The sequence below is a fragment of the Numenius arquata genome, chromosome 2, assembly GCF_964106895.1.
Source record: "Numenius arquata chromosome 2, bNumArq3.hap1.1, whole genome shotgun sequence".
In the NCBI taxonomy this organism is placed as follows: domain Eukaryota; kingdom Metazoa; phylum Chordata; class Aves; order Charadriiformes; family Scolopacidae; genus Numenius; species Numenius arquata.
The window spans coordinates 129,718,202-129,745,177 of NC_133577.1; the positions used below are offsets into that span (position 1 = coordinate 129,718,202).

Below are 26,976 nucleotides of genomic sequence, written 5' to 3' on the forward strand. Positions count from 1 at the left end.
AAAACCAGCGGATTTCGGCACCTGGCTGTTTTACAGCAGAGCGGTTTGTAGGAAGCACATACCCAGGAATAACTCCCCGTTCCCGATGGTTGGCTGCACCGCTGCTTACAGAGAGACAAAACAGCCCTTCGTTAAACTCAAGTGAGGCTTTCATATCTCCTGAAAAAAAAAAACCACTAAGAATTCACAGAGGCGTGGACTGACTTTCAGCCACGGGTTTTGTTCAAAGCACTTCCCATCGTACGTAGGGACTCAGTCTGCCAATGAAGCCCACCAGGCACCCTGGAGTACACTAAAGCTGCGGCAACGCTTACTGACGTGGTACGGAAGCACATGGAACACCGGGGACCATCCAGAACAGGAGGTAATTACAGATATGGGGATCTGACCAAAGCACCTCAAGACAAAATATTTCTCATTAAAGAGTTCCGCAGGATCTTTAATGCCCACAAGTGGTCAGGAGCTGGTTTTCCATCCCATCTGATTCTCTATAGTTTGATACGATCACACACCTCACAACCTTTAGCGTGTTAATTTTCTTCAGCGCTTCTTTGAGCAAGCAAAATATTTTCTACCCTTTGCAGGAGAGAAGATGAGAGACGGAGGCACACCAGAAGTTTCTGGTAGAGCAAAGAACTGAAGCCAGCTGTCTCCCAGCCCACTCATCCCTGGACCACCCTCCTCCATCCCCAAGATGCCACCAACACCCATCAGGCCTTTAATCCAAGGGCACCGGTTTCTATACATGAGATATGGACAGGGGGAACTTTTCTTTTCCATAGCTCTGCATTTTTATCCTATTTATATCTTCATTCTGCAGGGCCAGGCTGTGCTATGGACAAGCCAGCAGAATTGTAGGCGATATTTCTACAGCACATTATTCAGTTGCCTTCCACATAGCTACATGTGCAGACCAACTGAACAAGCGAGGGTTGCACAATGTATTTTGCCTGAGGCAGTGAAATAGCTGGGGCCAACCCTGTCTCTCTGTTTCACTCACTTTTTTCCTACCCTATCTCTATCTTGGTTTTTCCTTTTCTTTCTCTTTGTTGTCTTGGTTACATGGGCAGATTCCTGATATGCTGCTAGTTTTCATTTTAATGATATGTTCCTGTAAAGCACAATATTTTACTTCAGTTGTGTGCGCCACTGGATAAATTCCTTTGACATATGTGACATTTGTATATCAACTAACAGATATTGCTTTATGACTGTGGGTATTTTGCAGAGTATTCACGGATTACATACATCAAAATCTCATATACAGTCTGCATCTTTCATATAAAAATGCACACACAGAGAAAAAGACTGAAAGTGCAGGAAAAACACAGAAAGTTTCTCCAAAACCATCTTGTCATTACTTGCAGTGAGTCTTCCAACAACTGAGTAGATCCTGCAGTCTTGAATTTAGTAACTCCTCTCTTCATGCCAGCCAAAATACTTCAGTGTAGCTTGACCAATAAGCTGCATTGCACCAGTAGAAAAAGCAGTACGATCATGCATGGCAGGACTCAGTAAGCAGGAAAAAGGCAGCTCCTGGGCTTTGTCCACTAGTATATATAGTTTCATCTAATTCTACAAAGCTTATTCCAATTTACCCATAGGCTTTTTTTTTTTTTTCAAACATAAATCAAATTTTATGCTAACGCAATGGATTAAGCTGGAGTTGCAATACCAATACAGTATTTCCTGGGCTTCCTATTCCAAAGCATCTGATTGATGAGCCAAGATGGAAAACAAAGCTTCGAAAGGCCCACGAAGTCTTGGCAGGGACCAAGGATCGCCAAGTGAAAGTCCTGAGTGCCAAACTGGCCTCATGTGGCACCCAGAGGGGAAAACTGGCTGGTGCCCTGAGCTCAGATACCCTCAGGAGCCCTGGAAGGAGGGCAGTGTGTGGAGGAGAGGCAGTGATTGTAGAAGGCACAGCAAGGATGGGGCTGAACCTGCAGGAACTGAAGCTTTCAAATGGTCCAAAACAACCACATGTGTTCAGGGGAGCCCCCTTTTGCTTTGCATTCTGCCTCTCTGGTGGACACTTATTCAGCTGAGGAAGTTCTCAACCCGAGACTCCAGCTCTGCTCCGGGGGACTCACAGACCAAACGCAGTAACTACAGAACATTCAGCACATTAGGAAAAAGTGAATATAATGAAGCTTTCTCAAATTACATCAGCCGGTTCAGTTCCCCTCCTCTCATTCTTTACCCTATAAGGCTGTCCCTGCTCTCCATCACACTCCGTAAAGCACTAAAAGCTTTCTCTCCTATTTTCCCCTATTAAAAGGAATCAGATCTTGGATTCTGCAACGCGACCTGCAAAGGCGTTGTGTCTGAGTTTGCTTCTCCTGAAGCCAAAAGAAAAGCCAAAAGCTTGCGAGTGCAGGGAAGCAGCAGTCATTCTTAACCGTTTAGGTCTGTTGTATATTTACCGTTCAGATCTCAGCTACCCTATTTCCCCCACCCCAAGAGACTGACTGGAGAACTAAACAGTTTATTATGATATCACAGATGACAGAGAAGCAAAACCTAATTAGTCAGGGGAGGAGATTATTTTTATTACAACTGTTTAAAAAACAATTTGGCTCCTTTTCCACATGCCTGAATAGACTGTTTATAAAAAAATAAATAAAATTCTCTTTTCAAAAGCATTAGCAACCTTTCCTCTGTTGAGCAAAGCCAGAGATATTTGCCAGTGGGCAGGTTCCCGTTCCCCTTGCAGACCTGCCTCAGCACGGGAGCAATGTCATCTGAATTTACAACCCTGATTTTCTTTTTAAGTGAAGAAACAGGTAGAGGAACAAAACCAGAGATTTCAGACCTTCCTTAAGCATCCCTGAACAAATGACTCTCTACCTTCCCCTTGTCTGTTCTGTCCATCCTATGTATAAACCATAGCGGGTCACCTTTTCATAGCAACTTCCTCTCCCCACCTTGGAAGTTATTATTTGCAGAAGGAATTCAAAGAGGAATCAACACCCAACCCAGCCAAGGCTCTGTCCAACCTCCTTTCCCAGCTTCTCATCCATCTCCATTAGTATGACAAAGCCACAATCTCCTCTGACATATAATATTTCGCAACACCCCTGGGCTGAGAATTCAGACAAACATTGCCAGATTGGCACAGAGCAGTTGAAATGGATGCAGTGCCCATCATGAGCATGAGAAGGTCCCTTCTAATACCTCTTCTTGTCTTGAGAAAACCACAGGTAGGCAATTCCCAGCTTCCACCTCTCAAACCTCTCTACTATTGCCTTACATGGCAAGCTGCAGAGCTACAGCCATGCAACAGATATATTTTTAGTGAGAATGCACAGTGAGGAACATAAATAGACTCTTTATTGTATTTGGGTTTACGTGGCATCAACCATAAACATAATGCTCATTATCGTTCAAGACACAGCTTTCTTTTGATGAAAAAGCTCTTCCTTCAGTACGAGCACCCAGCCTGACCCACACAGAGCAACCGCTAATCCCATGCTGGGCTCGTGGTGAAATCACAGTCCAGTCACATTGCTCTGAAGAAAGATCTCCAGAGCATAAATCCTCTTTCTTAACACTTCAGCTGCAGCCAGTTTTTCTCAGGCATGCACAGATACCCTGTGATCAACTACTTAATTAGAGATGGTCTGAACACAAAAATATTCTGTTGGATGTAAACTGCATCAAGTCTGTCTGTGGCTGGGTCTGTGGTTTGACTTCAGAAACATTCATTTTCTGTAGAACAACAATTTGGAAAAAGGATTTCATCCTTTCTCACATCATCTCTATTGCTCAAGGGTGAAACAGATTTTGCCAATCGAAACATTTTCTATCCTCAAAATAGGTGATGCACCTTAGGATAAGGACTGAGCTCACACTCAACTACAAATCTCCATAAGAACATGAAAATTGGAGTTAGAGAACCACGTTAGGTCTTACCTTCTTGAGCTTCCCACTCTTGGTGCCCACAAAAGCCAGGGAGTGGTTCTTGTAGACGTAGGCAATCACAGATGTCATTCTGTCTCCATCCTCAGTGAAAATGGGGAGCCCTCGCACCATGGATGATACTCCCAAGGGGGCATTCATATCCAGGCCACAGAAATTGTCATCAATTGTTAACAGCTATAAACAAAAAGGGAGAGAGTGCAAAAAAATGAATTCTTTAGCCATTTGGCAAGTCCTCGTACAAGCAGGGACACCATTGCATAACATGTCTATAATTTATGCAGGCAGATAAATCAATGACAAAGGCAGAGCTGGAGAAATACAGAGGTGGAAAAAAAAAATTGTCCAAAGTTGCATGATGAGTTACAGACAGAAGGAGAACTGGGAACTTGCTTCTCTTGAATGACAGCCCAGCAGGATACATTACGTTAAGCCTTTTTCCTACTGCTTTACCAGTCAGTTTTACCAGTCAAGATCCAGCAATCAAAGACAACGTCTGCTGAAAATGTCTTAAACATACCTAGTTCTGTCAAAAAAAAGTATGCACATCATTCCCATGGGATCCAAGAATAAGAACCACTGAGATAAATCTGCACTGGCAAATAAAATAGACCCTGGCCTGCCCTCTGGCCCTGATGAGTAAGGCTCACATCTATGAGACCTCCCACCTCCAAATTCTGTAGCATCACTCACACTACATCTTGGAAATTATGTTCCCCCAAGGCATGTTGAAGAACTGTTGGGAGAGAACTGGTCAGCCCAGGTCAAATCTGCACTAGGGACCATGATAAGGATTAAACCCTGTAGATGGTGCCCCCCATTCCTGGGGTTAGTTTAATGACATATTCCTAGGTCCTTCTCTCACATTGTTTAGCCTGGGCAGTTCATCCTTCTGGGTCTCCCTTTCTTCCCCATAAATTGAGATTTATCCTCATTTATCCATTTTTTCCAGGGTACTGTAACTCACCAGAGTTCTTTGGAGAGGAGGGGAAGGTTTCACAGCTATTACGGGAGCTTTCCAGTGTTTGTTGGAGATACCCATGAACTCCTAACAACCAGAGAAAAGGTCCTGTTCATTGTTGCTGCTACCTAAGCTCGAACACCTATTGCATTTGAACTTAACAGGCTTGTCATCACACAGATGCTTCGCTGAGAAGTTTGTGTACGGATGCACATTATCTCTGAGGGTGTTTCTTTGGACCTCAGATAGTTACAGAAGTGCAGCAGCAGAACAGCATGGACAACTCTTGTACCCTAAGGCACCATCTGGACAGTAGGTGAGGCTAATACAAGCTGCCAAGATGAAGATCACCACAGAATAAGTCGACCAAAGATGAAGCTCCAAATACCACAGTACACAATTGCCAGAGCAGTTAAGACTTTATTAACTTCACCGGGACCACTCACAGATTTGAAGTTAAGCATCCGCTTAAGATGTTTAGCTAGACTAAGGCCTAGAAAGGCGATAATTAATTGTACAGGAAGGTTGCCTAGTTTTCGTATATCAGTAATAAAGGACCATGACTATTTTCTTTGTCTGAGCTCACACCTTCCTGGAAGCATGGATAGAACATGTGCTGCTCCTTACTTGAGTTCACGAGCAGTAAAAGCCTGATAGTTGACTCATTTTATCCTCACCCAGCAATTACAAGGAGTAATTACAGATGAATTTACTGAATGGAAGAATAATGTGTCTTAAATGTATTTATAAACACACAAAACCTATGAGGAATTCAAACAGCCATTAGTAAGGAGCAGCTAGCCTGAGCTCTGGCCTACAAGAGTCATTAGTGTTTGTGGACTGCCCTTTCAGAGCTAAAACACCAGCTCAAACAGCAATTACAGATCAGATCAACAGCCTCCATGAGCAGCAGACAGGATGTTGCTGGTCTACAATGCCAGCACAAAGCGTAGGATAAATCTGCATCCCAGGTCCAAAGGGCCAAATTCATCCAAGGCCTGGTACCACCATACTGATGGCCACACTTCAGAGAGGCAGGACAACCCCGCCGACAGCATGACTTGCAAAAACTGAGTGTTTCTGTGGCTAACAAGAACACCAACAGATTCGTTATTCACTGGGTCAGGATGGAAAAGCTGCAGCTTGATTACTCGGGAAGCACAAACGTGTGCGAAGCAGTGACACTACCCAGATCTTTCTGCGAGACATGAGACACTGACTGTCAGAGACGAGCAGTATGTTGGTCCGATGCCGTGTGACAAGCCTTCTGTTCACCAATTCAGTATCCAACACGTCACCTGGTGTAGGATCCATCTCACCTTGCTTTAGTCACATGAAACCTTAGTAAGTAGCCTACAGTGGTCATACAAAGTACCTCCACAATCAGCAGAGGAAAGGACGTATGTCAGAGAACAAGCCATCCAACCAAACCAAACCACTTCATCACCTTCTGAAAGAGGCGGTTGATTGCAAAAGGACTCCAGATGATTCACTTAGACTAAGCATCTAACATAAAGATGTATCATGCTTTGAACAGGAGGCTGAACTACACGACCTCTTGAGGTCCTTCCAACCTGAATCATCCTATGGATGTAGGATCTAAGAAGAATCCAGGTCTGGAAGTCAGGCTTAGTTTGACTGAAAACTTTCAAGCTCTCAAATTTACATGATCTGCGTTTCAAGGCGATAATAAAACTGTGTATGTGTCTCACTCAAACTGATGGCCTGATAAGCTGAGAGGAGAATCAGTTCAGACTGAAAGCAAGAAATTCCCAAACCTTCTACAAATGGCAGAAAAAAAAAAAAAAAAAGGGCAAGAGAAGAAAGCCCTGCTTTGCCATGGTTTTAGAGGAAAATAGGAAAAGGGAAACAGCTTTCTTCACTACCAAGAAGATAAAAAAACTTAAGAGGGCTAGAACACTTCTTACCAGTGGATGAAACTCCATGTCAAACCACAGGAAATCACACCAACAAGCAGTGAAATGCCAGCAATCAAGCAGAGCTGGCGCGATCTCCTCCAATGCCTCCTCCTTGGTGTAGCACAGCCTCCCACACAGTCCCCTGCCTGCAGCACAGCCAAAACCAACTACTCCCGCTGAAGCACTAGGAGACCAGAAAGGACCCATCATGCAATCAACTGGGCTGGCTTCCTGCATGACCCAGGACCTGGAATATCAAACAGGAGCAGCCTAAGCTGTTTTGCAGGGAGGTATAAGCTACTTTTATTTGCTCCCCAGGCAGATCTGAGTCTGCGTGGCTGTAAGGATACAGCACTGAGCCCTCCATAACCCACTCTATCAAAAGCCAGGATGTGTCAGCCAGAGTATATGATTGCTGTAGATGTATATCACAGCTCACGTAACCCCAGTAAGCCCTCATCTACTTGCAAAACCCTAACAGCATATAGACCCAGAGATCCCAGCATCAAACACAATCACCTGTGGCTGATCTGCAGCACATCTCCCACCTGTGGGGCTTAATTAATCCAACTGCCATGGGGTTAGATCCTCCTCCATCAGGCTGGGCCCAGCTCCAGCTGAACTCAGACCTACCCTGAATGGGGCTGATACCATGGTTTTCCCCCATGTGGACATAAAACTAACTCTAAACTCATTTATTTCCTTTTATTTCCCTGAGATTATTTACAGGAGGACACATCCTCATAAGAAGGGCATATAAGAAAGATGGGGTAAGACTTTTTAGCAGGGCCTGTTGTGATAGGACAAGGGGTAATGGTTTTAAACTAAAAGAGGGAAGATTTAGACTAGATATAAAGAAGAAAATTTTTATGCTGAAAACAAGGTGAAACACCGGCATAAGTTGCCCAGAGAGGTGGTAGATGCCCCATCCCTGAAAATGTTCAAGGCCAGGTTGGACGGGGCTCTGAGCAACCTCATCTAGTTGAAGATGTCCCTGCTTATTGCTGGGGGTTTGGACCAGGTGGCCTTTAAAGGTCTCTTCCAACCCAGACCATTCTATGATTCTGTGCTCCAAGCACCAGGGAAAGGTTGAAGAGCAAAATCTCTCACATGGCACGGTTCAGATGAGATCTAGGACCACCACAGCACACTCTAGCCTCTGAGACATGCAAACTGGTGTGTGAGGGCAGATGAGGCCATGGTGTTCACCCACATGCTGTTGCGTGGGTGCCAGAGAAGCAATAGCAGAGTTGTGGTTTGCAATGTGGACAACCATCCCCCAAGAAACAGGAGCAAGGCCAGCAAGCCACGCACCACATGAAAACTGTTTTCATTTAACACATTTGGGTTATTTCCTCTGGGGATCATCTGCAAAAAAATGCCAGCAAGCAAAAAAATCTACATATAAACATCACCCGGCTTCTGTGCAGCTGTGGTTCTCAGCTGCACACACGCCTTTGTAAAGATAGAAATACAGTCATCTTCTTCAGCAAAGAGAAACACGTAAGGAAGTTTGGATTTATGATGAAAGGGTCAGGAGTTGCAAGCACAGGTTTATTTTCAATTCCAGACACTCCTAGCAGCAATATAAAGTAGCCACGTTAAACTCTCTGGAGCTTCTCTGCTTGGCAATTTCACTTTAACGACTTTCCAGAATGAAAGCGGAGGTGAGGACATGAATTCACTCTGCTTGCAACGCTGCTGCCACACCAGCTGGGATATCAGGGAGGGGCAAAGGGAAGATCTAAAGAGGCAGGAATAGGATCAGCAGTTCTTGCATCCTGAGCAGTTAAAATCTAACCCAGAAATCCGCGGCACTGTGAATCTGTAGGTGTCTCAGAAGGGAAGTGTGTGGGGGTCTTGCGGTTGAGATGTTGGACTGGAGTCAATCAGTTCATCATCCCACACCAGGTTCCCACCTGCAGAAGAGGGAATATTGCTCACCGCCCCTCTGCCCCAGGAAAGCTGCTAAACACGGGTTTATAAGGTGCTCTACATATCCGAAATATCTTCATGTGAGAATGATTGGCAGCTCCCAGGGCATAAATGCCTTCCCAAGTCCCACCACCTGCCTCTCCACCTTGGGCTGATGTGCAGGGGGGGAGCCAGCTGGTGAGAGGCTGCAGTCTGCTCCTGCCACCGCTCCCCGCACGGGCAACCAGGGGGTTCATCTGCAGCCCTGACACCATGGCCAAGTGTCACATTCACCAGTGAAATAGGAAGGATGTGCAAAAGAATGGGCCTGATTTACAGGAGGATTCTGGCAGGCGTTTGCCTTCTCCAGGATTAAGCCTATCGAATAAACAATTAACACATCCAAGCCCTCCTGGAGAGGATGGTTTTACAAGGCTGGTGCTGGCTCAGTCCCTTAGGGATTTGCTGAGCCCCAAAAACCCCCAAACTCAGCAGAAGGGTTAGAGCTCTGATTACAGCACCTCCTTCCCCATCCTCATCCGATTCCCCAGCAGAAGCAAGCACTTTGGCATTGCACGGAGAGCTGAAGCACCAGATATTAGGGAGCCAGTACAAACAGTGCTCATAATAAACCACAATTGTCCCTTAAACATCTGCTTTAGCTATTTTTCTCTGAAACAGCCCCTGATAATCAAATACAGCCTAATCCATATTTTGGGAAAAGCTTCGATGAAGGATTAGCCATCCCTCCGTTCCTCCTTGCTTTCACTCCGGTAAAATCTTCCTCCCTAATCAAAGCACCGGGGCCTTTTTCCAAATATCTCAGCAGGCTCCACAGCAATTCCACAGACTCACTGGGGATAAAGGCTGTCCCAACGGCCAAGTCTTGCCTTTGATTTACAGCTAATACCTAACAGCCCTGTCTTCATACGGTGGCAGGTACTTGGCTTCTCACTCTTGTTATCTCAGGCTTGGCTACACCAGACGATGGAGGGAACGCATACATTACGGCTGTCTGTGCTGCCAGCGGGGCCAGGGAGCCAACAGCAATAAGAAATCAACAGTAATATGCATTTGAGTCTTTGCAAGGAGATATCCAAGGTCTTTTCCATCACCTGACTGCAAGATCTTCTTTCCTTCCTGACTGCGAGGCCTGAGTGAGGGTGAGGGTGGGCATAGACCCTACGCAATAGGATATTTAAAAATCCTGAGATACAGATGCCCTAGGAAAATCTGTCACCAAGATCTTCATGGCACCTGAAGAGACACAAGCCAGGAAATTTAGGGTCTAGATCACCTGGTGCAGGGGTGAACCATAAATCTCCACCCAGCGGAGCTGCAAATGATGGAAACCATCTCCCTGCAAACCACAGGTCTTTAAACTCCAACAGCAGCAGTGTGGTACCCAAGACTTGTGTTTCTCCTGTTTGCCTGTGCACATCCTCTTGATGATATCAGCACGGGCTTCACTGCTTGGTGAACTTCTGGTTAGATGCTGGTTTGCCCTACCCCTGGCATTAGTACCTGGCCTTTCTTAAACTGGATTTTCTCTGCCTCCGAGTCTCTTTTCTGACTCCTCTGAGACCAGTGGACTTTGGTTCATCTGACCTTCTCCCTATGATCTGTGCTGTGAACTTTGGCAGAACCATCACATTTCAGCCCATTGGCTCTGTCTAGCTATGAGGTCCTAGTGCAGGATGGAGGCAGCCCCTCTGACTTTCACCTCATGCCACGTCATTCATATGATTTGATGCCTGTTGCTGCCTTCCCCATCACATGCATTCCTGAGAGCGGGTCAGGAGAAGGCTGCGGACTCACCCAGTGAGCATCAATGGCTGTAGACCTTTGTCATCTGCAATTCAAAGCCACGGGGAAATTTTGCAGACAGAAAGATGGGAACTCTGGGCCACCAACCCAAGATAGCATAGATCACCAACCAACCCACTCTTCAGCGGTTAGCCTGCAGTCTAATGACACACAAAAAATATCCAGTACAATGTCCCCAGGGTGCTCTGTGATATAATGGAAGCTGGATAAAGAGCCAGCATTTGGAAATACATTATAATTGCATGCTGCTTTTCACTTGTGCAACCACAGCAATGGTTACCATGCAATTACATGTCACCATATACAAATGACAGTGCAGTTACAGTAACTTTACCAATTACAGGGAAATTGCACCCACTATGCTAAGAGGTGTTCATTGAAACATAATTCAGGAACGCAGGAACAAGGGGGGGAAAGTTGCTCAAATTGAGTAGATCTGGCGCAGGCATTTGGTTTTTAGGTCTGTAGTTTAAGCATCAGTTCAAGGACTGGTGTCAAGTTTCCAGAGCGCTGCAGAATCTTAATGTAGTACAGACTTTTTATGCCCACATTTATGTTCCTGCTGTACTGTGAGCATAAGGCTTCCCAACAGTCTACACCATGTACCTCCACGTCGTAAAATTTGCAATTTCCTGAAGAGGAGGCTGCCTTTCTTACAGAGAGCAACAGGTTTCTTTAGTCTTCAGGCCTTTTGCTCAGCAGAGCTGGTTGATTATTAGTGAGAAGTAGTTGTTGCTATAAATTTATCATCCTCTAAGTCCCGACTTTCTGAATGATTAATGTGGCATAAGATGCGCACAATGTACCCCTAAAAATTTTCTAGACCCCAAGATTGCAACAATTTAAGCAATCCTGGCAGGTAAGTTTGCTTTCCTTATTTTGTGCTGCAGACCCTGGAGATGCAGACCACAGCTTTCAGGGTCTTCTGACTCCGTGTCACAGCCACAGAGCTAGTGAGCAGCAACTGCAAATGCTTTTCAGCCCATCGCTTGTTCTCAAACTCTTGTTACCACCTTCGCTATGCACGTTGCCTTAGTACTGGTGCGGGACTGGTCAGCAGCAGCACTTCTGCTCTGGAAGCAGCACTGGGCTATCAGAGAGAAACAGTTCATGCCCCTGTGAAGGAAAGTCCAAGACTGACTGTCCAGAGAAGCGCCTCATAGATATCAAGTGTGCAAAACCATCCTCAGCAAAACAACATTCTTGCTTCTTGGTCACTTGCATAGAAGACACTTCTACCATTACAAGTGAAGGTGCAATAAAGGTTGGACGGGGCTTTGAGCAACCTCGTCTAGTGGGAGGTGTCCCTGCCCCGTCCCTGGCAGGGAGGTTAGAAATAGATGATTTTTAAGGTTCCTTCCATCCCAAATCATTCTGTGATTCTATGATTCTATGATCCAGCCTGAAACACCAGCAGGTTAATGAATCTGTGTTACTGGCAGATGGTGTACTGATCCCAGCTTCACCATATCCCTCAGCTCCTATGTCAACTTCACCTCCAAGCATCTGCCAGGAGAAACAGTCACACTATGTCAAGATAAACAAGGCAAGGTGCAGAACAGACTCTCATACCTGGCAATATTTTTCCGCAGGATATTTACACTCTCTGTGTTTGGATATTTTAACTTCAGTGATATTTCAAGTGCCTTGGTTAGACCCTGAGAGTACAATATAGGCAGAGAAGAGGGCCAGTACCTCCAGCAGCAATGCAGAGACTGAGGCAGTACAAACACTCCCATTTATGGAGGTCTTCATATCCTACATAGTATCACAGAATGGTTAGAGTTGGAAGGGACCTTAAAGTTCATCCAGTTCCAACCCCCCTGCCATGGGCAGGGACACCTCCCACTAGACCAGGTTGCTTAAAGCCCCATCCAGCCTGGTCTTCAATACCTCCAGGGATGGGAGACACCATTGCTGTGTCAGCCAAATCCCCCTTTTGTGTTTGTCTTTTCCACCCCCCTGCCATGGGCAGGGACACCTCCCACTAGACCAGGTTGCTTAAAGCCCCATCCAGCCTGGTCTTCAATACCTCCAGGGATGGGAGACACCATTGCTGTGTCAGCCAAATCCCCCTTTTGTGTTTGTCTTTTCCACCCCCCAAAAATAATTTCCAGCATTACGATTCTAAATCTCAGCATTAGCACACCAAGCCACACAGCTGGAGTGAAAACCATATCCATGAGGTGTGTGGTCACTGAGGTTCGTCCCCTCATACGTGGCAACTGTAGCTACAAACAAGAAGGATGGATGGGAGCTGAAGAGCAGCAAGCGTGACTGTAAAAGGAAGCTGAGTTCTTCTGCAGTCCCATAAACTCCCCCGTGCTGGGTCAGAGGCTGGAGGATTGTATGGATGAGGCACTGAAGGATAAACAGAAGAATATGATCTCTGTGGCTCTCAGCTCAGTGCTTTCCATGAGCTTTGAAAAATTCACTTAAAATTTTTCACACCCCAAAAAAAGAGATTATCGAGTGTGGAGACTCTGCCTTTGAAACCGCCATGGTCTATTGGGTAAATAAGCATTTAGGGATTTTTCAAAAGTGAAGTATTGATCAAATAAGCTGCTAGAGCTCTTCCGTAAGAACATATTCCACCAGCAAAGCTGTGTTACGCACCTGAAACACGGTAGCACTGACTTCCCCTGATGCTGCTGTAGCTGAGATGGGGAGTAAGAGTCCCAGAAAGAGAAAATCTTAAGTGAAAAAGGTTTTCTGTGTAGGCAGAAAGACACCTTTGAGAGAAGGAGAAGTGCTCGCCAGCTGCTGCATTTTGTCCTAAAGGACATTGCATTTCCGTGATCAGCCAAAGGTTTTCTATATAACAAATTCCTGGAACCATCAACTGCAGCGATGAAAGAGGTATAAGAAGAGACTGGAGCTCTGTCCTCTGTCATCCTGAGCATCCTTGCCGTAACACAGGTTTCTCTCAGGCGTGTCCATCCAATAGAGACACCTAACAAAGAGACATTCCCTTCCCTGAGTTACATACTCTCGTGTCCGTCTTCGACTGATGGACACACAGCCACACTGCTGGTCTCCACTACAGTATCACTGCTGTCTGTTGCCTGCAACGTTGAAGGGTGTAGGAGCCTTTTCTTGCTGAACCCTCCTCCCTTTCACAGACAACGTGCCTGGCCCATGGTTTCTGGCAGCCGAATGGTTAAACCAGCATTTCTGGAGCATTTCTGGCAGCTGCCAGGCACTCCTCATTCCTCATTCCTATTCCAGGGACACACACCAGCACCTTGCCGGATAGAGTCCAGCTGCCTCCCCTATGCCGGCACCACCAGAGATTCTCCACTGAATCACAATTACTATAATTATTATTTTGTTACACAGGCAAAATTACCATTTGGGCTGTGAAGTGCCACGCGCACCAACAGCGCTATATAAATTAAACAACAACGCTGCTTTGCATGCAGGCAACACCTTCGCCCGGAGACCCCAGAGCTGCTTAAAAACATTAATTAAGCTTCGCCGCGGTCCTGCAAAGGTAAGCTAAGTGTTGTAATGAACGACATGTATGTGCTGTTGCTCTTCAGCACAGGGAAATTGAGAGAGCTCGGCTGGGTACGAGAAGCCCCAACTTACTCAATAAATAACGGAGAATCACAGAATGATATGGGGTTGGAAGGGACCTCTGGAGATCTTCTAGTCCAACCCCCTGCCAGAGCAGGTTCACCCAGAGCAGGTTGCACAGGAACGTGTCCAGGCGGGTTTTGAATGTCTCCAGAGATGGAGACTCCACCACCTCCCTGGGCAGCCTGTTCCAGGGCTCTGCCACCCTCACAGGAAAGAAGTTCCTCCTCATGTTTAGATAGAACTTCCTATGTTCAATTTTTTCCTCTTTACCTCTTGTCCTGTCACTCGGTACCACTGAAAAAAGACTGGCCCCATCCTCCTGACAACCATCCTTTAAGTATTTATAAACATTGATGAGATCCCCCCTCAGTCTTCTCTTCTCCAGACTAAAAAAGACCCAAGTCCCTCAGGCTTTCCTCATCAGAAAGATATATTCTAGTCCCCTGATCATCTCTGTAGCCCTAAGAGCTGTGCCGAGCTCCAGGGCTACACAGCTGTATCAGGGAGAACCAAGTCATGTCTGGTCCTACCATGTCGCAGAAAATGAATTTAAAGAAGCCTGGTTATCAGTTTAAACAACAAACTAAAGCATTCGAGCCCTGAAAAGAAATATCTCCCCACTTGCTGCCTCTATCTGTGCGGATCTGGGTACTTGAGGAATTCAGAGCACTCGTGTCAGCCGAGTATAAATTCACTCAAGCCATTAAGCTTGAACTCCTCCTGCCTCTGAAAGCGGGACGAGGCTGCCGCCGGCCCTCAGGGGCAGGGACACCATCACAATCACAGCCCTGTGTTTCTTGGCGCAGGATCCCCACCAATAGCCCCAACCCATCGATAAGTGCTGGGTCATTCCCTCATTAGGAGGAGTACATTTTTATTATTCCCTTCTGCACGCTCCCTCACTCTGCCTCTCCCACTCTCTCTCTCTCTGTCTAAATACGCGCCTGGCTAATATCGCTTGTTTACAGGATAAATCAGCTGAACAAATCCTATTATATTTTGGAACACTGACAACGGCGGGGTAATGACATTGACACAGGGAAAATACGATGTTGTTCCTACTGATCTAATGTCACCCACATGTTCTATCAGCTATGCCAGCTCCAATACTGCATAGAGGGAACAGAGGTCTCTTGCTTTTCTGCGGTGGTTCTTCTGGATGCATGTCTGGGTGTCTTGCCCTTCCTACGTTTCAAGTATTTCTTTAAATATTTTAATTATTATTAGAATCTGCACCATAAAGCAGTAAACATTGGGGCTGCAATGTTTACTAGCTCCTAAATTGAAGCAACTGGGCGCTGGTGGCACAGGGAGGATGTTAGGTCCTACGTATTGTGTAGTTCTCCACAGGAGAAAGATGCAACAAAGGTCTGCATTTCAGCAAGCCACATTCATCCACTTACTGACGATTATCTGTGCAATGAAGCAGAGATAAAGAGAAGGATGGTTTGGGGGTAGATGTGTGCAGGACACCCAGGTCCCCAGCTCCATCCTGAACTTGGACATAGGTCCAAGACATAGATCCCAGGTCCAGGCTGGCTCTGCAAACACCATGTTTTGTCCCAAAAGCTGTTCTCACATTACCCAAAGACTGGGCCAGCACTAATAAATCACCTCTAATGAAAACCTACAGCAAAACCATATCCCACACTAGCACAATCATGCAGATGTCAGGGTGGGAGTGTCTGGGGCAGAAATATGGTCAAAGGCTTGGACATCTGTCTGTAGGGACAATGGCTTTTCTCGTCTCCATCTTCAAACCAGACAGTTTTCGGGATGGACACTTCCAGCACCTGAATAAATTCTACCCGGTATGATGGTGACCCACGTTTCTATGCAGTTGGATAAGTAGAGAAACATACTTAATTCAGCAGAAAAAAAAAAAAAAAAAAAATCCTATGTTGTGTGTGTGCTGGAATATAAAATAAATACAGACGTGTGCATCAGATCGTTCCCAGAGGCTAAACATCTTCGCCAATTCTCCAAGTACTAAGACAGACCCTGCACTGTTTTTCGCCCCGACAGCTACACTTGCATCAGACGAGCGAGAAAGGGTCTGCGCGGGATTTGGCCCAGAAAGCAACGCTGAACCCAGCACACCCTCGACCCCCTCCTCAACAGAATGGTTATTGTACAAACTCCCGCGCTCGGCTGCCCCCAGTCCGGAGGTGCTTTAAATAGCATCGGCCTCACGGAGGGAGCTGAAGTCACTTTGCTTCTGGCTCTTCCAGGATGGCTGGGTTTTGTTTGCTTCTTTTTTTTTTTTTTTTTTAAAAAAAAAAAAAAAAAAAACCACAAGAAAACAAAGAAAAAACCCCAACTGTTGCACAAGCCTTCCCCTTGGCCCGCAAGGCAATACGAGGTCAGGTTTGCGAAGTAGCTGATCTCCCGGCACGGAAGTGAATGCGAGGAGATCATACGGAGCCCTCCAAAAACGCGAGGCTGAGCCACAGGGGACCACAGGGCTCAACCACAGAAAAAAACAGCCTGGGTCACTGGCAGGGGAAGCAGCAAAGACCAGTTCCCAGAAACACATCTAATTGTCCATGTGGCAAGAAGCGCAGGCAAATGGCACAAGCAGTGATGGAGAAGCTGGCACCTCGCTCGCCTGCAGAAGCGGCTACTGGGGGACCACCAGGACCTGGGGCTGACGCTGGGAGATGCTGAGCTGCACAGGCAGAGCCAGCATGGTCCAGAGATGGGACTGCTGGTGGGAGGGGAGGGAACTGCGCCTGAAATATCTCAGACACAACAGCAACTCAGCAGCCTTGGGCTCTGCTCCATCCTCAATGAACATTTTGTGTGAGCAGGGTCAACCAGACCCAAGGAGCCGGGAGAGAACAGCACTGCGCGCACGGGCTTGGCACCCGGCCACTTAAAGGCATAGGGTTTCCTCTTGCTTTATGCCTGGGAAGTAAATAAATGGGCTTGAGAAGGAGGTTGTTTCCATAACATGCTTCCCCCTCAACCTCCCCAGGACAAAAGATGTGGGTTTTGGAGAGGTTGCAGGGTGGGGGTGTGATAAGAAAGTAATTAATTACCTCCAGCATTATTTCTGCATGCACATGGATCTGGAAGTATCCTTTCAAGGACAGGTGTTTAATATTGAGGAACATACTTAATACCTCAAATCATCCTTGCCATGCAATTAGGCCCTGGTTTACAGCCCTCGAGTGCAAGCTTCAGTTGACGTAGGTGTTTTAAGAGGTTTTGTTCTTCTCTCCTCCAGGGCCTCCAAAGCCACTGTTTTTTTCCTACCTGGAGCGCAGAGCACTTTACAGAGGCAGGGAAGCATCCTTATCCCTGCTGGCTGAAAGCAGAGAGGTGGCACACGGGAGGAAGGACTGCTAACAAGGAAAAAGTGAAGATGAACCCGTGTGGTGCCTGAGAAGCCCCTGCAAAGGAGCTGTCACCAGGTTAGGATATGCATGCCCACCTGAATGGGCTTTTGAGGATGTCCAGAGGACTGGGGTGTTGCCAGCAGCTATATCTGGGCTGAACTGGGAGCTCAAGCAGGTGCTGGAGAAGTCCTGTAGTGCTCACCCAGCACTGCTCAGCCATAGGCATGTATGTCAATGGAAAATCCAGGGGGGTCTTACTCCTGCAACTCCATTAGACCCCAACCTTTGTGTCCCTAGCATGAACACTAGGCATGCTAATCAATGAATTAGTGCTAATTAGTTAATGAGCCTTCTGGTCATCTCACGGAGGAAGAAGTGGGGAGACTTTCCTAATTCCAGTTACAGAGGGGCCAGGACCTTGCTCGGAGCAGTGGAGATTTGAACTCAGCTGCTCTCCATTAGCCTGAGGAGCACGGCCTCAGGCATCTCCAGTCACTTCCACCACTGACAATAATAATGAGAAATACCAGCCACATCCCTAGAGAGAGCTCCCTGCTCTGCTTTCACCCGAGCTGCACCATGTAGCAAGATAATATGACATTTCTCTCTGATGAAGTGTCTTTCATCCCAGAGCACAGCCATCTTTGCAGTGGAGATGATGGTCAGGCCTGCTGGAGATGGAGAAATGAGGAGTGTGAAAGTGTGTGGGGGGAAATTTGCAAATCACAGAGCTCAGCTGAAGAAACCCTAAGCCAGCACCCTGCCCCTCATCCGTATTGCCTCCACAGTTAAGCCCTCCATCCACTCCAGCTCCCAGAGTCAGCGAGAAGACGCTTGTCGCCTCTTATCAAAGTTGCTGGGCTCAGCAAGTCCCTCCAACAACACGCTCCGCACACATGCACACGCGCTCCCATCCAACACAAACTGATGTGACCAATTATACAAATACAGATCTGGCAGCAATAAGCCTGTTTGCTCCGTCTCCGAGTCTCCAGTGAGCATTCCCAGAGAGGCATTACCGTATTTCTGAGGCTACTGCCTTTGCACAAACTGCACCCTCCCTTTTTATTTTTGTGTTCCTGCTCTTGCTTGCATCTTCAGAGAAAAAAGAGGACAGCACTGTTAAAAGTTCACCAAGAACGGACCTCAACTGACCATGAGCCCTCCAGATCAGAAACAGGAGCCTGTATAATTTGGAGTAGAGACACGTACGCAAAACTCTTGTGCATGGTCTATCCAGTAGAGATGAACAAAAAGCCTTATTGTCCAAGCAGGAGTGGGACTGACCCCCGCAGAGATTTACTTGGGATAGCCCGACTGGCAAGCAGTGACACTACGAGGTCTAAGGAAACTGATAGCTCGTTCCTGTGACTGTGAGTCATTCCCCTGGGAAAGCGGCTGGCTCGGGTACCGGCCAAGCCAGTTGGGAGAAACGGGCAGGGGCTGTGTGCGCAAAATGTCAAAGCAGCAGTATTGCATGGACCTCCTTCCGTGCATTCCTCTTCCCAAGGGCTAAGCAGAAGTTAACACTCCCTTTCACCCTAACCTTTCCCCTTTAAGGGAAAATTATGGGGGAAATGAGAGCTAGAGATGACAATTCCTGATTTTTAGTTTGTAAAGTGATTTTTTTCCTTGAAATGCCCCTTCTTTCCAGCAGCTCCAGCCCATGTCCTTCTTTCTAAATGACTCTGGTTTTCTGTCGACCATGCTAGAGAGGAACACAATACCAAGGATGATATTCCCTCTTCCTGCAAGAGCTGGGAACACTGAGCACAGAACTAAGATCCAGGAGTCCCTGAGCTGCAATGGTGCTGAAAGTTATGTTTTACTGTGCCTTAGCCAACCCTCCTGTAAAACATGTGTAATGCTGCTCCTCATTTTGGTGTCTCAGAGGTGCTTCATCAGACCTGTGTCCTATTAACACCAGTGATGACAAATGCAAGCTCTGGGAGGAAGAGGAAAATCATTAAATAGGCTGTTTATAGGAAAATTGTGGCCTCTCCATCACTAACGGTGGCCTCACCAGGAGTCAAATTGACTGTCCCATACCATACACAAAGCCCTTCTGCCACCTGAGCTATAAATGGCCCTTCCTAACCTGGTGGCATGGAGCAGAAGGGAGCCCATGGATCAGTCCCAAGGGCCAAGCAGCATTCACCCTGTTCGTGCTGCCAAAGCAAAATGCCTGTGCACTCAACTGGCATTCAGACACACCTGACAGGCATCCGTGGAAGAACTAATCAGCAATATTCCCTCCACAACCTCCTCCTATATTTAGCTAAACCCCATGAGTATGACAGTGCTTGTTTGGTGGACATCAAGCATCTAGAATGGGTAGGGGGGATGCAGGGAAAGCAGAGGGAGTAGAAGAGCAGAATCCACTTGAGGAACAGATGTATGGAGAAGATGTAGGACTTTCAGGGATCTAGGCACTGCTAAGTGCAAAGATGTTTTGGGGAGTTGCTGACTTACAGGTGTGTCTTGAAGCACCAGAAGCACAGGAAGCCTTTATAGCCAAGTCACTCGTAAGACAATGACTCAGGTCCCAAACACCCACCTTGCCTGCCCTCTGATAGAAAAGTGTTGGAAAAATATTGCCCAGCTCTTTACAACAAGGCCTTTTGTTGGCTGGTCAGCTTCAAAAACATTTCTTTTCTCCCCCAAGTGACAGCACTGCCATGAAAAACAGGAAGAGATTGAATACAGTAATTTAAACAGTCAAACTCCATTTCCTGCCAAAAGGAAAAGAAAATACCGGCAAAAGGCAGAAGCCAGGCAATATTTGGGGACAGACACTTTGATTATCTTGGACAGATATTTGCACTGTGTATCCGGTAAAAAGCTACAGCAATGGAGGTGACACCTTTTCATTGCAGGGACTGGAGTCTTTTAGGCTGCAGAGCAGCAAGTGATGCTGTGGGGAAGATCAGGTTGAGGAGGAGACCAGGATCTCCCAGGAAAGCAGCCCAGGTTTGCAACCAGCTCCTAAGCTGACAGCTGGGATCACATGCCAGCAACACACCATCTCTGGGACCTCATTGCAAGCCAAGTCCCCAGCAAGGATCCCCATTCCTCTCGCATCTCCCCAGCAGGCCCTGGAACCCTCCTGCTGCTTTGGGGTCAGTCTCTAATACCCTCCTCTTCTTCATCCATGTTTGTATGTCCCACACAGTTCACCTGCTTGGTCCCCAAGGCAGAGGGGAAGGCTCCCCTGCCTTCACTACTGAGCGTTCCAGTAGCAGAGTGGTCACAGGGCTTCAAAATGCACCTGTTGTTAAACCTATTCCATAGTAATGAAAATCAACAAATGCCTCAATGATCAAGTCCTGTACCGAAATGGCCCATTTTTTACATCTCCATCCTCCTCCCAAACTGCCTATTTTTTTTAAAGAAATCCAGCATTTCCCAACTGTATCATCAGTTAATCACAAAGTTTACAAAGCATGTTTAAACCACGACCTTCTTTATCCAACATGAATGCTGTTTTCTGGTTTCAGAAGACTATTTTTTTCCCTCTCTAGCAGCCCTTCTTTCTGCCAACACCCAGCATGCCCATACAGCCTCGCTCCCTCTGCTCCGTACATTGATGCACCACAGAAGTGGTCGCGTTTTGATGACACACAATGCCCTTGATCGGTAGCCAAAGGGGATGAAGTTGCTCTCTGTGTAAGTAGGAATGCCTTCAGTATCAGGAAAGGGGATTTAGATTAGACATGAGGGAAAGCCTCCTAGCAGCAAAGACAGATCATGTAGGGAGAGGGAGGAATCTCCATCACTGGAGGTTAAGAACAGGTAAGACAAACATCTGTCAGAAATGTTATAAGTAGGGCAGAAGGGCAGATCAGATGACCTCATAAGACTCATTTTTTTTAACCAGCCTCATTTTTATCTGATTATATGAATTTCTAAGCATCTGGGGTCAAGTGTACGATTTAAATATAAGCTATTATCCTGTATTTGCAGAGAGGGAAACCAGAAAGGTATTACCTGGAACTGTTCATCACCTGAGTGAACGTCACCAACTTGCAAATCAACTGCCCAGACATAAAAATCCATCATTTTTTCCTGATTTATGCTGAAGACTAATAGCACACCCATAACACGGGGACAGGGGAGGAATGCACATTGACCTATTCATCTCCACTCTTTTTATATTTCCCATTCTGGAAATTCTTCTGTGAAGCTGCTGAAATCTGCCGTGCGCACGTGTGCTTGGCACAAGAGAGGCACAGGCTCATTACACAGTTGTGTCTCAGTCCTTTGCCTTCACATTGGGTTTGCAAACCAAACCAGGGCAAGTCTCTAGGACATCTGGAGACCCAGTGCCTCCAGCCGCATGTTGACTGAGAGACCTGGTGCGTCCAGCCCAGCTTGCTGCCACGTCCTAACTGACCTCAGCTTTCCAAGCTCCAGCTGTGCCAGCAAAGCTGCCTGAACAGAGAAGCTGCAGACATTGCTCTGTACTACTCCATCCAAGTGCACCGTTCCCCCCACATCCATATAGTTATTATAGAATCATAGAGTTGTCTAGGTTGGAAGGGACTTTTCCGATCACCGACTCCAACCATCAACCTAACACTGGCAAAACCACCACTAACCCATGTCCCTCAGCATCACGTCTACCTGTCTTTTAAATACCTCCAGGGATGGCGATTCCACCACTTCTCTAGGCATTATATTGCAGGTTAGGAGAGATGTGCTGGGAACGGTCCCCAAGAGACTTCTCCTGACCTGAAGTGGCCTTGAACAAGCATTACCCCAAGGCAGGAAGAGAAGCATCCTAACATGTGGATCCCCTTTGAGTCAGTTATCGCTCTATTAGAAAAATGTTTCCAAAAGCCAGATCCGACCACGCACCAAGATGCGAGAACATGCAGTGAGCCCGGCTGCATAATCCATGGTCTTACAGCTAATACCACAGAGGAGGGCTGGAATATTTCTTCTAACAGTGCTTCTCTGCAATGCTCGGTGAGCGTTTCCCACAGCTCATCTCTACCCATCTGCTCAATGCCAGGCACATCAGCTGTATCTGTTCAAATGCAGGATTTCGGCAGCAGAACTAAAATTCAGGTCCAGCCTTCATCACAGGCAGGTTAAGCCTCTATTTGCACCAGCAGAGAAATATGTGACATCCACACAAAACGAGGGAAAGACTCACTGATGGCTTTGTAATTGGTTCTAGAGCTGCTTCAAATACACGTGCTAAGAGGCAGAGCAGCAGTGCTGGTGGATGGCTGGCAAGCAGGACATCAGCAAAGGAGACGAGGCCCTCACAGACATATTCAGGCTCCAAAATACTTCACCAACCATCAAATATTTTCCAAGCTTAGCAGCTGGACTCTGCAACCCTTACAGCAGCCAAGTCACTAATACCTCTTCCCTCGGGCAGCACAGCTGATCTCAGACAGGTCTTGCCAGCAGCTCTAAGTAGACTCATTTAAGGAGAGGACAGCCCACTTAGTCAACACTTTTCAGACTCCTGTTTTTTCTTCAAGGATCTCCAGGCTCTCTCTCCAGCTGCAAAGCGTTAGCATCTCTGATTCTCAGTGAAGAAATGCAGCCACAAATATGTTCTAATAGTTTCTCCCACTGTGTCACCCAGTCCCTGGCTCCTTGCTCTCTCCCCAACCTCTGCAATCCTGTCCCTCCAAATTCAGTCTGATCATAGAATCACAGAAAGATTTGGGTTGGAAGGGACCTTAAAGATCACCCAGTTCCAACCCCCTGCCGTGGGGGTTCACCTCCCACTAGACCAGGTTGCTCAAAGCCCCATCCAGCCTGGCCTTGAACACCTCCAGGGACGGGGCAGCCACAGCTTCTCTGGGCAACCTGGGCCAGTGTCTCACTACCCTAACAGTAAAGAATTTGTTCCTAATATCTCATCTAAATCTCCCCTCTTTCGGTTTAAAACCATTACTCCTCATCCTATTGCTCCACTCCTTGACCAAGAGTCCCTCCCCATCTCTCCTGTAGGCTCCCTTTAGGTACTGGAAGGGGCTCTAAGGTCTCCCCAGAGCCTTCTCTTCTTCAGGCTGAACACCCCCAACTCTCTCAGCCTGTCTTCGTAGCATAGGTGCTTCAGCCCTCTGATCATCTTTGTGGCCTCCTCTGGACCCGAACTGATATGTCGGTCTTCTTGGTCCAGGACTCACCCCACGGTACATAAGAAAGCTGTTCTCCTTTTTGGTCCTGTCTAAAGCCACTGAAGCCAGGTGACTGTCAGGTTTCAAACCTCCTGATTTGAGAGGTCCAGTACTGCAAGTGTTAGCACAGAGCACAAGCAGTGCAGATTTGCAAATGCATGGAGAGGCTTAACTGCCCAGGAAAGTAACTCCAGTGGGAAGCTCCCAGCTTAAATCTAAAGGCAGCTCTTTGAATGTGCAGAGGCCTCGAGGCTAAACAAAAAAAAAAAATCAAAGCCAGATTTGGGCACAGCCTTTCTCCCTGTGCAGTAGTCCACAGGGAGCTTTGGAGGTCTGGGCAGAAGAGATCCCAACTAAAATGAAGGGCTTGTCCCTCCGTACACTTGGTGTGGGAGCGTGAGAGCAGGGTAAAGTCAAGCACCAATGCTGCGGGCACTGGTGTAAAGGGCAATTAGGGAAGGGTAAGGCAGGATAAGTCTCCCCGCAATGAAATTTCCGTCTGCGTCCCTCTTGGTCCGTCTTTGTCCTGCAAAGGAACAGCAGCAGGGATCCCCCAGCAAAGGAGGCGTGAGTACAAAGGAAAGCCGGAGCAATCCCACATCCCAAGCCCTGACTCTGCCTTGAGATTATGGGGCAGGAAAGCGCTCTGGCGTTCCTCCATATTCCCTTTGCTCAGGCTTGAACTTGCCTCTCACTTGAAAGAGCTAATTAAGGCAGGAAATCAAAGCCCGGAGAGGCGGCTATTACAGCAGCCTGGGTGCAGTGCCGGCTGTAATGCTGATTTCTGTGCGTGGTATCAAAGCCAGCTGCACACTGGCGGGGCTGATGCAGACTTCTGCAGTGACACTTTACTGAACCGACAGAATAAACTAAGGCAATTTCTTAAAACCATTTGTAGGTCAGGTAGACCAGCCTCTTCCCCAATCCTGCCCTTAAATCTCACAGCATTTAATCCTTGATCTCTAGCCAGGCCTTAATTTTTCAGCACAGAGACAGCACAGAGCTGGCTGGAAACTGGAAGATGAGGGACTTTGATGGTTAATGACCAGCGCTCCTCAGCCCTGGAAGAAATGAAGCCCTGGCTTCACAAAGCTCCCTAAACAAATCCTGCTCCGACTGCAGCTCAGGGAAATAAAATTACACCAGCAGACACAGAAACCAGCCTTTGACATTATCTAGGTCCTATTTTGGTTTAGGTTTGAGCCAAGACTGCACAAGGAGTATGATTCCATCCCTAATTAATTGAACAGTGAAGTAATAAAAACAACAGGCCAATTCCTCCTAAAGATTTCAAGGCCTCTTGGCTTAGTTCAGCAGCAAACGTAACATGGCTGGGGAGGTCAGAAAGTGATGACCTTCCTCAGCTCTTCCATGAGCAAACTGAGGCACGAACTGGTTAAATTAGGTGGTGTGTTTGGATGCAGGCAGAGCCAGGATTGGGACGAGGCAGTTTCAGTTCCTTGGTCCCTGCTGTAATCATTGACAAAAGATCTGTGAGCACATGAAGAGGTCAAGGTTGGGTGCTTAGGGGCTTCACTTACCGCACTGCTACAGGGAATGTCCTTGACTTTGAGCCAGGCCAGATCTAACGTCCCCTCTCCCCTGTAGCAGGACTGCAGTCTGTCCTTGATGCGATCGTTGATCTCCTTCAGGACAAAGATGCAAAGAGCAGACTCATCCAAGGACTTCATCTTCCTTTTCTGCCCCTTGGAGAAGACTGTGAACAGGATATCATCCTCAGGGCCAACACCCAAAGACCTCGCTAAGATAGCTCCAGCCTTAGATAAGTAGGCTGCCTGGAGCAACCGGTACTCCACCCCATTCTTCTCACAGCCAATGGGCACCTCGACATAGGAGTTAAAGGCTGTGTCCTCCTTACAAAGCCGGACCAGCTTGGAGGTATAAACCTGCTCCTTCGTGGTGGACCCAGGTGGTGAGATCATCTCTGGCTGTAGAGTTAGGAAATAGACAAAGTTACCACTGCTGAAGCCATAAATGTAGTAGATGTCGAAGTCAGGGATGATGGTAAAGGTGTCTGAGGGGATCTTGATCATAGAGGCCACAAATTCATCATGAAAGACATACGCAAACATCCCATCTGCCTCGGAGTTCTTGGTGAGCTTTCTGCTGGAAATCGTGGGGAAATACTCAGGTTTGCCATCCACAGCAGTGGCAATGAACAACTTGTCATCCATGTTGCTGTAAGAAACAATGACTCCAAAAACAGAGCCACTCTCATTCACCCCAGAGAGATAATGCTCCTTTTTGTGGAAGGGCTCCCCCAGCTTGAAGAGGTCATCCAGCCTCAAAAGCTTGCAGATGCCCTGGTAAAGGCTCCCACAGGCTATCAATCGATTCTCCTTGTAGTCTATGAGGAGCATTTTGTTTATGTTGTTAGTGGGCGTCAAGGGTTCATTGCAGGTTTGGACTATCCTGGGAGGATAACACTTGGGATTATCTTCATCAGGACCAGTCTGGTGGGTCACCAGGACCTTCAGGTCACTGGAGAGTTTGTAGATCCTGTTGACAGCTCCCAAGTAAATGTGCCCAGTCCTTTCGTCAACAACCAAGTGGTTGAAGTTCCCCTCTGCTTGGTCTCCAGTGAAAGTGATGAAGGGCCTCTTTGGGTGGAGTGGCTGCTGCCTGCCAAGAGGCGACACTGTGGTGGATAGTAGGAGGTGAGAAACCAGGCAAGTCCATTTCCACATGGCCGGTGACATGATTAGAAAGGTTTGTATTCCCAAGGGAACGAGGATTAAAAGCTGTAAGAGTCTTCAAAACACCAATTCCCTGGCAGATTTTGCCCTACAAGCAAAGAGAAAAGACAACAAAAGTACATTACTATGGAGTATTCCTTCCTCCTCCCTCCTTCACAACCATGCCATCATCAGAGCGTATTTAATTGCTAATCCTCCCTTTCTCGTCTCCGAGCTCTCTACTTAAAACCAGCACAAAGGCAGCCCTCCTGAAAGAAAAGATGCTGGTAGAAAGAGCAGAAATCACACAGCATAATAATATTAATAATAAATCAACACCCTTTCACTCTCCATTACACACACACGCGCCCCATGGTGCAGCACAAAAAAATCACTGGAAGCCAGAGCAGCGTAGAAGGTTCATGGTAGAAACAGCAATCAGTATTGCTGTTTGCACTGCCAACTTTGACCCAACTGCATATTGGCTATCTAAGGAGACAGGACAGGAGAAGGATTATTATCCTGCTCTTCTGGATGAAGGACTGAAGCCTAGAGAAGGTCAGGGACCTGCCTACAGGGACAGGTCCAGATGGATGCTGAGCTCTTTTGCAACCCTTGAAGTCTGCCAGGAAGAAGCCAGCTCTGGTCTGACATTAACATCCTTTCAGGGAG

At 47.1% G+C, this 26,976-nt stretch overlaps 1 protein-coding gene across 1 annotated transcript in view; it reads right to left on the minus strand.

Annotated features, from left to right (window-relative positions):
* Positions 1 to 26,328, minus strand: part of PLXNA4 (plexin A4) — a 444,814-nt gene extending 418,486 nt beyond the window's left edge. Inside the window, exons 1-2 of the mRNA XM_074168893.1 lie at positions 25,150 to 26,328; positions 3,916 to 4,098 (exon numbers count right to left, since the gene is read on the minus strand). Coding sequence (XP_074024994.1) covers positions 3,916 to 4,098; positions 25,150 to 26,328 — 1,362 coding nt within the window. The remainder of the gene's footprint in view (positions 1 to 3,915; positions 4,099 to 25,149) is intronic.
* Between the last annotated feature and the right edge of the window lie 648 nt (positions 26,329 to 26,976).